At 39.3% G+C, this 13355-nt stretch overlaps 1 protein-coding gene across 2 annotated transcripts in view; it reads right to left on the reverse strand.

The window, feature by feature from the left end:
- LOC111871259 overlaps positions 1-13355 on the reverse strand; it is a 49241-nt gene that overhangs the window by 32571 nt on the left and 3315 nt on the right. For both annotated transcript variants that reach the window (XM_023864233.2, XM_023864234.2), the window contains exons 4-6: positions 9787-9933; positions 3667-3810; positions 1211-1411 (exon numbers count right to left, since the gene is read on the reverse strand). In XM_023864233.2, coding sequence (XP_023720001.1) covers positions 1211-1411; positions 3667-3810; positions 9787-9933 — 492 coding nt within the window. The remainder of the gene's footprint in view (positions 1-1210; positions 1412-3666; positions 3811-9786; positions 9934-13355) is intronic.

Below are 13355 nucleotides of genomic sequence, written 5' to 3' on the forward strand. Positions count from 1 at the left end.
TCTTGGAATTTGCCAAAACTGAGTCAATTGTGATGGTGCAACAGAGGTTTCGGACCAAGTACCACAAAGAACCATCCATGGATAAAACAACTTGCAAGTGGTACAAGAAATTCCAGCAGAGTGGCTGCCTGTGTGCTGTGAAATGAATGGGCCTGCCATGGCCATCAGCCAAGACTGTCGAGAGTGTGCAGGCAGTATCCTTTTGCATAAAGGCGTTTGTGCAGAATGGACCAGACACTTGACTGAGACATCTGTATTTCCTGGCTCACGCAATGTGTTGACTTCTGCGTGCTCTTGACAAAAAGTTTCTTGCACATGTTCAACATATTCTGTGTGGTATTTGGTTCGAAACCTCCAATGCACCGTCATAACTGACTCAGTTTTGGCAAATTCCAAGACACAGAACACTTTCTTATCCCCTGTCCTCACCATGTTTCATCTTAACTGCCCCTAGCAGTGAAGCCTGCAAGTATGCTGTGGTGCCCATTACCCAAACAAACTTGGAGAGATTCTCTACCTATTGATATGCTCCTTTCAGCTGTGCCTGTCTTGGTTGGTGCGCTACTGAGTTCGGAAATTCCTGAGGGACCCATGAATTACCCTGTATGTGATTAGCCTGGCAGTACCTTTCAGATAACAAGCAGAAGCTCCAAAACATTCTGTACCCCAAAAACAATGTCTCAAATTTGTGTGTGTATTCTTTATATTAGAAATTAAATTAGAAAGAATGTTCTTTCAACGGTTTAAAAAATCTAGGTGCAATATGGATACAAATTGCTGTCTCAAATTTAGCTTTTGTCATGCTAAATGGCAAATGTTTCAAGATTTACACTTTTGCTATGGGATACCCAGAGAAAGGTGTGGGGGGGGGGTGCAGAAAAGAAAGGGGGAAGGAAAAACGTGATCAGGGCAGATGTAAGAACGTTCCTTTATCATTTATAGTTCAAATAATGCATCAGCATCAATATGACATGGCAGAGAGACAACAAAGGAGAGATGCTTTGTACTGGCTGCACTAGTGTTAATATGATATGACAGAGAGACAAGAGGAGGGGCACAGTTCTGTACATTGCTAAAGAGTATTGCCTTCATATTATATTTTCTGGGCCCTAGCGGATGCCTACAGTATTATTCCTCTCTTCATAAAAATTCAGAACTGGTTTCTTGGATTGGTGTGTGTGTTTATTCAGTTATATCTAATAAAACATACCATCTTGGCCAGGAATGTCTGTGACGAGAGGCCATTAGACGAGCTGGATGGTGAGTGATGCAGCGATGGTTTTGTGTAGAACGAGGGGAGGGAAGATGACAACAGCCACACTTCTGATACAGGCAATATATCATTCTCCTTGTTTTCTGATGTTGGGAACAAAATATCTCTTTCCAGCACTGGTGTATCCAGCTCCAGACCCTGAATAATGCAAGAGAACATATCACAACAGAGAGAAATCAACAGAAACATAATTCCATGCAATTCAGATCCTCAGACTTTCAGAGCTGGGGCTTAATGTGTGGCTTTGGCATTTGGGGCTAGGTTGCATCAAATGTTGAGGTCTGTGTAATGGCTGCCAAAACCCCTCCCCCAAGTTATTAACCCTGAAGAATACAACCAGAAGGTCTACTGAACATGCAATGCAGCCTAGGCAAAAAAGTCAAAGCCACATGATACCATGGAAGCTGAATGTAAGTCCATCCTCACTTAACTTTAACGACAGGTAACTACACAGCTTTTAATGATACAGTTTATAAATACTTGAGTTCAAGAGTTATGAAGTTCACATTACACTCTTACCAACAAATGGAAGCTCATGAGTCCAGATATTATTATTCTCTACAGCACTGGAGCTTAGCACATTTCCTGCATGGAAAGTGAATTATTTCTACTATTACATGTTCCCAGTTTTTGTGTGTTCTCGTAAGAAATGCATAAATTGCTTGACCACCAGATTGTAACAAAATGTTAATATTCAGGATCTATATTGAAACTGCTAGAAAAATTTAATTTATTTTTATTGGAACATTATACATTCTACTTTAAATGAGATTTTAATCAAATCTCATGTTTCTCAAAAGTGATACATCATTAAAAAAGAAGTACAATACAGGACATATAGTTGCATCTCATTAACATCAGCAGCTTCTATTTCTCAAAATTTTTTGTTACATATTTAACAAAACACAATAAACTATCCATTATTTTGGATGCTGATTATGTCATTCTGACAGCTGCATGAGAAAAAACCTACAGAACATCAAAACATGTTTTTGCTCACACAACAATTTACAGAAGTAGGAAAACATGAATGATACTTAAAAAAAGTCACAGTCAAATGTGTAGCACACCTGCTTTCTATATTCAGGACATCTGAGTTCAAACCTCAGTGCAGACTGGATATCCTGACCATGATGTATCAAGGTTCTGTCAGCCCTTTCAGGCAAATGACAGCACAGCAACTAAAATTAGGCCAAGAGCACTTCCATTCATGTCCTTTCCAATTCATTATTCACTGATCATTCTATGTTATATAATCTGAACTGAAAAAACACGCATATCTTATGTGAATAAATATCTAGACAACAACTTCCAGCATGGTCAATGCTGCACTTGAATATGTAACTCTTTGTGAATTCATTTAACAAATTTCCATGAAAGACACAATAATGGACACCAACATATTGTAATGTGTATAGCTAGGCAATGGCATGATAAACACCTTCTCATTTATGTGCACTAAACAATGGGATGTATGTTTATAGCTTGCTGCTAGGCAACAGTCAGCATGCTAATGGACTGGCAAGATAGATATCATGCGACTGGTTTTCTATTGGGTCTGCACCATGAACTATGCAACAGTTCAGGAAACAAACCTCAACAACACAGAGAGTGTTTTGTGTGGTTCATTCCACAGCTATATAATGAGATTCACAAGAATAACCAAAGCAGTGAGTTCTGAGTTCTTGGTAGCCACAGAAAGTTCGTCGACTTTTGAGGATTAGAGGGCGTCATTCATGTGTAATACTTGGAGTAGGTGATTCAGTGAGATTCTTATAGTTCCTGCATTTTAACTGTGGTACCAGGAGAGGACCACATGTGAATGTGATTAAGGACTTGTAACCAAAGTGTTAATAAATCCAATCATCTGAACTAGAACACGTCATTTTTGTCACGTGTACCACCCTACACATAATATATTGGAAATATGTTATGTTGTCTCCAATTGCACAGTCACATTAATATGCTACAATGTCAGCCAGTCCATCCTTATTAAATGTCCTGATGTTCACCTACGTTTTCTTATGTAGGTTCAATCTTAACGATTTCATGATTATCATGTTTGTCATTTTCTGTACCACAACTAATTCTGCATACATTTTCCAATTTTTGTTGTTACTTTAGGCATGTTTCTATCTCTTTCTGCCAACGAAATTATTAAGCATACTTTTGCTGAACCACTCCCTATGACATAAGTGTTTGAGAATACTGTCCCACTTTTTCTTTATGAAAATTTTGGATCTCTAGTATAAGCTAATTTAAAATAAAAAAGAAAGCAAAATCACTTACCAAGAAAATAATTGCATCATTGCAACACAAAAAGACAGAATAACATTAAATGCTGTAGCAATGTCTTTTTCATAATATATCATGGTTATCTACTGCACACTTACAGCGCTGGCCAACTGCCCTGCCTCCCGATATACTGTGCTCAGCATGTGAACAACATAACGATGGATTCCGACAATTAGCCTTGGAGTGTGTTGTTCAATCCAGTGTGACAAGAAGGTAACAGACACACATGACTTGCGGTGAAACTGAAAATGAAAAGTTACCATTTTTTAAGATTAAACATTACAGTTCATGTTGGGTTCTCAAATACTGCAGACATAAACACAAGAAAACTGATTATGTGAATTCTTAAATGCAGCAGGAATTACACCACTGAACAGTTTTACTTCAGAAGTGACATGTCTGAATTTATTTTCGAAGCCCCTACATCACATACCCTGTGGGTGGCTGTCTGGACTGCTATTGTATGCTGCCTTCACACTTTTAATTTATTTTTCATTTGTGCCATCTACATACTGAACTCATCAACAGACTGCAAATTTTCTGTGGTGTATGCCCCAGTGAGGTTCCTTTTCTTAAGTGCTTCTAGTACAGTAAGATGACCTGAGACAAAAAGTGCTGCTTCTGACTGTGTGGCAGTAGTTTACTGTAAAACTGTAGAGGCAACCACACAAGATATAACCCTACATGTGACAGTGACTTTTATCAATCTCTACTTACACAGAACTCCATAACTAGTACCGTAAAAAAGGCAACAAACTATTTTTATTGTTTTAATTGGTTTTACTCGTACTATATCCCATGACCTGTTATATTTTATATAGTGTCTTACAGTGTCAAGTTCTTCCTGATCCCATTAAGCTCATGTTCTTCATCTGCACACTTTGTGTATTCTCTTCTATAATACTTTGTCACTATATTTTCCTGTCATTTTACAGAACGTGTGTGAAGATGTTAGTAGCAATGAAGCAACTAAAATCTCAGTATTTCAATGAAATGCTCCATACAGGGGATAATTTGCACATACAGGGTTTGTCCGAAAAGTAATGTCAGTGAGTCGATTAAAAAACTTTTATGGATTAGATCGGTGCAACACATTAAAAGGCTTCAAAATAGGCTTCTTCTGCGTCGATACATCGATTCCAGCGAGATTTCTAGGCATCGAAGGCGTCATGGTAGGCCTCCTCCGGAATGTCCTTTAGAGCCTTGGTGCAAGCCTCTTTGACTTCGCCAACTGTCCCAAAATGATGTCCTTTCATGAGAGTTTTCAAGCGCGGAAACAAAAAGAAGTCTGGGGAGCCACGTCAGGACTGTAGGGCGGCTGGGGAACCGTTGGCACCTTTGAATTGGTCAGGAAGCGGGTCACGAGGAAGGCGGTGTGGGCTGGCGCATTGTCATGGTGAAGTTTCCAATCGTCCGCGATGTCGGGCCGGATGAGACAAACACTTCGTTTGAGTCTCTTTAGCACTTCCATGTAGAATTTGGCGTTGATGGTTGTACCATGTAGTACAAACTCACATTTTCGTCGGTGGTGCTTGTTGATGGCCGTCCAGCGCGGGCTTCATCGTCGACCTCTTCACGGCCTTCTAAAAAGGCCCTGTGCCACCGGTAGACCTGACATTCCGACAAACAATCATCACCGAAGGCCGTCTTTATCATGGGAAAAGTTTCCACTGCAGACTTGCCAAGTTTCACACAAAACATGATGGCAATCCTTTGTTCCAAGGAGCGCTGCATTGCGGCTTGCACGGGAGACAAAAACGAGTTTCACGGAAAAGCCTTTCGTCACTCTCAGGAAGTTCGGAGACGACTAAGCGACCGCGGGTTCATAAGCTGACTTCCCCCTCCACCGATCCCAACCGGTCTGAGAGTGCTGCGACATATAGTCACTTCACAATAAAATAACTGACATTACTTTTCGGACAAACCCTGTATGAGATGAACAACATCCTCAATAGCACAAGAATGAAAATATTCTGACATGACACCTGAAAGCCAGAACAGTTCATTGCTAGACAGTGGCTTGCTAGGCACAGTTCTGCAGCAATGGACAGACTTGTGGAAACAAAAGAGCTGCTATGAAATCAACATGTTTCCATAGAGATGTGGATTCATGAAGACTGACTTCATACGGAATGTGTATTCCATGTCACTGGACAGGCAACAAATGTCCTCCATGGTTATGAGAGACTATAAGTCGCTGTGCAGAGAAGAACGGATGGAGTCTTCATTCGTCATTTGTCTTTAGTGATTCATAAGAGAGTTCAGTTGAAAGTCAAACTACTTCCCGTTGAGTGTCCAGTCAGAAGAAGATGACAGTATGTGAGATAGTGATTTGTAAACTGTTGTAACCAGTCATAATAAAGGTACAATAAGGCTGCACCATAGCTAAAGTGGTTAGTTGCTGGCTTCCCACCACGGCGGCCTGGGTTCGATCCTGGGTCTGGTCAAGTGGGATTTGTGGTGGACGAAGTGGCACTGAGGCGGCTTTTCTCCGAGCACTTCGGTTTTCTCTGCCAATCTTCATTCCACCAAATTCTCCATCATCATAATCACCTGGGGCAGGTACAATAGGCCAATCAGTGGCCGCTGTGCCGAGTGGACCCACCTGGACTCCACCCCCACTAAGCGAAAAGGTACAATAAATTCGATCATCAAATCAAAAACCTGTCTTATTAGTCGCGCAAACCCCAGATATGTGACAGTATGAAGACAGTAAAATAAAAAGAATGGCCAAAGTCCATGACACACATAAGCAAACAATGAAACACCTGATGTTATGACATGAAATAATTTATATTTAAGCTAGCAGAGTTTCTAGAAGCACATCAGTTAATCAGAAAAGTAGAGAATCCAGTTTTTGTTAACTCAGGGCCTATCAGATTTATTTCATAACTGGAAAATTGAAATTCAAAGAGTACTAATTAGTTTCACCAAACAATAACCACAGACAGAGCTGAACGAATTGGCATAGTGCTAATGCTCCAGATTTGTATTCCAGAGGTGGTTAATGGCTATCCTAAGAGACGATAATTAATTGCAGTTCAACAGCTCAAACTGGAGCATTGTACACCTGATGATGACCCGGGGTAAGGGCTGAAACATGTTACGTCTGTAAAAACATAATAAAAGCAAATGTTGATACAGTAATGTCTTCTTTGTATTTTAAATACAGAATATTGTTGTGTAGACTGCATACCTTATATACTTTTGTATATCTTGTTCTAAGAGAGCTTTTTTATGGCTTTCCCTGATCCCTCCCGGAAAATATCAGGCCAGTATCTTGCTTAGGCCATAAGTGCCTCTTTCCAAAGCCCTTCAAATTTATCATTCATCTTTCATCTTACCATTTGATGCTACACGGTCAAATTACTGACAGTGTCATAAAATAACCCACCCACATATACTGAAGTATGTGGCAAATCTCTCAAACAAAATGTAAGCTTACATGCACACTAAAATTAAGTTCAAGAATATACTATTGTAAGTGGAGATTATATTAGGCTCCTTTAAATTATATGTAAGTACATATATGTCCATATACTTATCAACAAGCTAAATAACTTATCATGGCATTAATAAAAACAACAAAAGTAATTCACCCACTACTTGAGAATATTCATATTACTGTAGAGTGTTCATAAGAATGACAGATTCCATTATTCTGAACAAGCAGTTGGCCATGAATGCAGAGAGTTCCTGCAGCAGAACCTGATAATGCGCCAAACATACAAACCTACCAACCACTTAACAAAATTTGGTGAACCAGTCTTGCAGTATACTTCATATAATTATTTTACGCTTGCCACTGGTCTTTGTTAACTCATTAACAACAAGTGGGTGAGCATATTTCTGAAAGTCTTCATGCATGAAGGTTTTGAAAATCACTTAAAGGAAGTGTTCCATAAGAATCAGTACTGTCCAGTCCCCAACCCCAGAACATCACAGAACTTGTGAAACTCACAAACATGAAAGCCAAGTATCTGCACACACCACCTCAACTAAAAACATTCACCATTTATCTCAAGTTTTACACCCTTCTTCTTATCAAATGGCAAAGAGACAAATCTTTTTTTACTGGACAGTTGCAGTAACACTGGTGACTGCACAGTGACGATTTACAAATGCAAATGTGATAACTGAGGAAGGGGGAAACTTTCATCAAAGAGGTATAATCGTCCAATGCCGCCCTCCATTTATTTTTTTTTTATTTTTATTTAGTTATGAGTATTATAAAATAGTAGGTTACATTAAGGAATAGTAGATGGACATAGACCTGTTTATGTATTCAGGTGGTTAAACAATTAGTTTTAACGCACATGCAAAAGCCAGGCAGGAAGACTCCCTGCTGAGACTCCTTAGGATAGCTGGAATGGCAGAAAGCGACCATGTCGAGAATTGTGAGATGACAAGCGTGAAGGGTCGTAAGTTTAAGAAAGGGGGGGGTGTATTCGCTTTCTGACGCGTAGCCCAGAATACATCATTTTTGACAGCAAAGACGTTGGAGCAAATTTGGCTAAGTGTGGAGAAAGCTGACAGCCCATTGGAAATCTAGGAAGTTATGTAAATTCCCTTAGTTTAAATTGACCAATGAAGGCAAGATAAGATGTTTCTTGAATTCAGGAGAGCGGGAACTAAAGGGACGCTATCCAGAGCGTCGGTTTTGAAAGTCAGTCGGTTACGATTCGTTGGTGTGCACGGACGTAAACTTACGTTCTTCCAAATTCAAACAAAGGACTCTGTTACCATGTTACTTTGTGCACGGACCGGAAATTACATCATCTAAATCTAAAAACAAAGGATTCAGCCAAGTATAAGTAAATAAAGAAATAAATAAATTAACAGGCGAGTTTGCGAATAAGCAAGAGTCATTTAACTGTCATATTAATGTACGTGTTGCAGTGATAAGTGTGAACGGTTATCAAAGAAATGGTGCCACAATAAACCAGAATCATGTTGTACGTGTGCATTTGATCGCTTCCCTGTGCTCTTCTGAGTTAAGGTCCTGTATGCGATCCTGAGGATAGAACTCCTTGCCCTACCTACTGGCTAGCATAAAAAAAAAAACCCCTGAGAAATTAAAGAGTGCTACAACAAGGAGAAGACGAGCGACGCTGCAACAGGTAAGGTGAGGCTGGAAGTTGCATCGCATCGCACAACAAGAGGAACGGTGAGAGAAGAAAAGGGCGGGCATAGAGGGATGATTTCATAGAAAAACTGAAAATATCACATACTTCCTCTCAAATAGGAGATACCAGAGAACTGATTTTTCAATTACTACTTTTCAAAACTGATGGTTGTCTGATAGACAAAGAAGCTAATGCTGGAGCTGGAGTATACCCATACCTTTTCGCACACTATATAGCAGTAGGCGAAAACAAATCAAACTTCGATGCAGAAATAAAAGCAATACTATTTGCATTGGAACAACTAATCGGCAGACCCAACATGTTTAATAAAGCGGTTCTGCTTGTGGGTTCAAAAGCAGCCATACAAGCCACATCCTCAAACAAAAGAACTATCATGAGACAGATAACTGAAACAAAAAACTAATAGAACTACTGGAAAACACAAAAAAGATAATATACATTCAATGGATACCATCACATGTTGGCATCAACTGAAACAATATTGCTGATGAACTGGCAAGGAAGGGCACAAGACTGCATCACCAAAATAAAATTTTAAGTGTCCACACACTTGCTAACAAAATCAAAACTAAAACAAGAAACACTCCATATCATCAACAAAGAATCATACAAGAAATGGTCAGAAATAGGAAAACTTTGGGAAATTAACAGCAAGAAACCCAGAAAAGAAGCTGTTGCAAATTTTCGATTGAATACAGGACATGAATGCCTTGCAGTACATCTTTATAAGATATGAATATATAACACAGAAGAATATACACCGTGCAACTTGACAGGATCAACTATGGGAAAAGAACACCTCCTTCAATGCACTAATCTTAAGAAGGAGATGCAACAAAGCAAGAACTTGAGTGCTCTCTATTGGGAAGCAAGAAGCAAAATGGGTTCAATGATCCCAAATGCAGCCATTGGAAACCAAACAACCAACCAACTTTTCAAAACAACTTCTCATGGAAAACATCTGAATATGAACAAATATCTGGTTCCATTTTCTGTCTGCAAGTCTATGAACCAAAGCATCTTTTCTAACTACCCCTACAAGTGCATATAATACAACCAAAATAAACTTACAGCACAATCAATAACAGCTTGTAAGATGTTGGAGAGCTGTTTGCAAGTTTGTGGACCTTCTGGATAGTGGTCCATAGCCAATTTATATGCCTGAAGTAGAAGCTGACGAAAACCGTCCTGATCAATATCACTTCCTTCTGCGTACATCTGTAACAGAAAGATACTGCTCATTAATTAAAAAATTAAAGCAGAGGTCCAGCTGCATAAGAAGACTCTTTGTCCAAGTCCATGTTAAAAGTCACACGTACACAACATGCATTCTTGTTTATTTTATAAAGCTGTAACATTTTATGAGCCTATGTAGCATTCAAGTTCACATTCCTCTCCAATTTAAATTCAACTGGAACCGGGTGTTCAAACTGGTTATATAGGAACATATCCACGTCTCTTGTACTGTGTTCAAATGCTGTGAATTCATGTATGTATCTGCCAAACCCACATACAGGCATCGTACTGTTACAGGTTAGTGACTAGACATAGGGTCAAGATTGATAAATGCGTTTACTGATACTTATTACACATAGCTACAGATAATTACAATATCTTCTTTATTCTTCATGATCTACAAACAACTACAGCCTATCCCAAGTCTCTCTACTCTGTTACTTCTTCTTGTATTCGCTGCTTAGTTACAGCCTCCAATAATGAGACTATCTCAAATGGTCCGTGACTGTTCCCCTGATGGGTTTGGGTAAATTGCTACTGGCCCTCAACAGCACAGTCATTTTTGGTTCCAGGTCCTGCAGGACTCATGACCGTATTCACCTGTTTCATGAGTCTGGGTGTCAAGCAACTACCCTCCTGGCTCTTCCTTGGTGGGTCACACTGGCTCTCCTTAAATAAGGGGTCGTGTGCCAACGTTTGTGTCTGTATTCACTGCTGTAGAAACATGTTTTAACAAGCCACTGCACAGCAATGGACACCTTTGCAAACACTTCTCTGACTACAGTGTTCTGGCTTTTAGGCATTATGTCACAGTATTAGGGGAACAACTGAGATTGAGCTTCAGTCCAATAACATGAACAGTGAAGATGGGTTCTGCCTAAGCAAGCCATTAAAATCTCTCATCTGCTTCCTCTGAGACCAGAGGAAGCCTCTCAGACAATATTCTTGAGATGCGGCTTTTTCACTGTGTCATTGTTTCTTTCAAAATCCTTCCCAATTCATCATTCACATCTCATCCAATGATTTGTTCATAAGGTCCAGAATACTGATAGCACCGACAATCCCCACACACCCAACACACATTTACATAGCTCAAAATAAGAGATGAAGTATATAACTGCAGAATTTTTAAGTTGTTAACGTGAATATGTAATACAGGATTCTTAATCCTGGAAGGTTATTAATTTCATTACCACCTCAATTTGTCAGGAATCCCTCTGTTCATTTTCACTACAAATTTTATAAATATAAGTAAGCAGTAATTAAAGGGCACAGTATTAGGTTTTCTTACTTACTACTGATGGTCAATTTTGAAGCATGGTACCTTCAGTGTTGATCTAAAATCTACATCAGTATTATGGGTGAGAGATGTTGGCTTAATTCATAAGTAAAATGCAAAAAGAATTATTCACATTTACTGCACCTATAAGAAAGCTACCATGTTAGGTGGGTCCCTGTCACAACGGCATGGCGTGTCCTCAGGCTGCAGATGGAGGAGACACCCTCCAGTTTTGGAGGGAAGCTGTGAATATATTGAATAAGCAGTCACGGACAGCCGACAAGGGGTGGCCCTCCAGCTTGGGGGTTGGGCATGGGGCTAACAACTCCTCACCGTCAAAAATCATTATGTTACAAAAATGAACACAAAGCCTAGGACCTGGACAGATTCTTTGGATAAACGACCTAAGCTAATGAAAATTGATGCAGGTTCGCTCAGGGCAACGGCAGAAGAAATCTTAAAATATAAGGTAGATTTAGCGGGAGTACAGGAGGTCAGATGGGATGGAGGTGGCATCGCACAAGCAGGAGACTATACATTTTTCTATGGAAAGGGGAAAGAAAATCATGAATTAGGTACAGGTTTTTTCGTACATAAGAGTAGGGAGGGAAGACATTTTCAAACCAACAGTTGGGAATGAGAGTTTGCATGAAATTAGTAATGATAATGGAGTTAGAGTTGTAAACTTTGCCACATCAAAAAATCTTACTGTCAAAAGTACCATGTTCCCACATCGTAACATCCATAAATTTACTTGGACATCTACTGATGGGAAGATACACAATCAAATAGACCATATTTTGATAGACAGGAGACGGCACTCAAGTATACTTGATGTCTGATCATTCAGGGCAGCAGATTGTGATACTGACCAATACCTGGTGGTGGCAAAGACTGGCAGTGAGCAAACAAACAACACAGAGTTAATATGGAGAGGTTCAATCTCAACAAATTAAATGAGGTAGAGGGTAAAGAGCAGTATTGTGTTGAAATCTTAACTAGGTTCACAGCTTTGGAAAACTTGGAAACTGAGGTGGATGTTAATAAAGCTTGGGAAACTATTAGAGAGAATATAAAATGTCTGCCAAAGAGAGTCTAGGTTATTATGAACTGAAGAAGCATAAGCCATGGTTCGATGAAGGATGCTCAAAATTATTAGATCAAAGAAAGCAGGCCAAATTGCAACGGTTACAGGATTCAAGCAAGTTATATGGGGATAACCTGAACAATATCAGACATGAAACCAGCAGGCATTTCAAGAACAAAAAGAGGGAACATCTGAAAGACAAAAATGAGCTTGCAATGAACAGTAAGAACAAGAACATTAGTGACATGTATAGAGGAATAAATGCCTTTAAGAGGGGTCACCAGCCTAGCAGTAACTTAGTGAAGGATGAGAATGGTGATCTGCTTGCAGATTCCCACAACATTTTGAATACGTTGAGGAACTACTTCTCTCAGTTATTGAATGTACATAGGGTCAGTGCTGTTAGGCAGACAGAAATCCATACAGCTGAGATGTTAATACCTGATCCTAGCCCTATTGAGGTTGAGAGTGTTACTGAAAAATTGAAACGGTATAAATCACCAGGTAGTGATCAAATTCTGGCAGAACTTATTCAAGGAGGAGGAGAAATATTACGTTCTAAGATCCACAATCTAATTACTTCTATCTGGCATAAGGAAAAATTGCCTGATCAGTGGAAGGAGTCTATTATTGTACCAGTGCACAAGAAGGGTGATAAAACTGACTGTAGTAATTATCGGGGGATATCACTGCTATCAACTTCATATAAAATTTTGTCCGATATTCTTCCTTCAAGGTTAAGTCCATATATAGATGAAATTATTGGGGATCATCAGTGTGGGTTTCGACGTAAAAGATCAACTACAGATCAGATCTTTTGCATTCATCAGATATTGAAGAAAAAATGGGAGTACGATGAGACAGTACATCAGCTATTCATAGACTTCTAGAAAGCCTATGATTCAGTTAGGAGGGAAGTATTGTACAATATTCTAATAGTTTGGGATATCCATGAAACTAGTTAGGTTGATTAAAATGTGTTTAAATGAAACATACAGTAAAGTCCGTGTAGGTAAACATTTGTCTGATAAATTTCCT

The sequence above is a fragment of the Cryptotermes secundus genome, unplaced genomic scaffold (assembly GCF_002891405.2).
Source record: "Cryptotermes secundus unplaced genomic scaffold, Csec_1.0 scaffold699, whole genome shotgun sequence".
Classification (NCBI taxonomy): Eukaryota; Metazoa; Arthropoda; class Insecta; order Blattodea; family Kalotermitidae; genus Cryptotermes; species Cryptotermes secundus.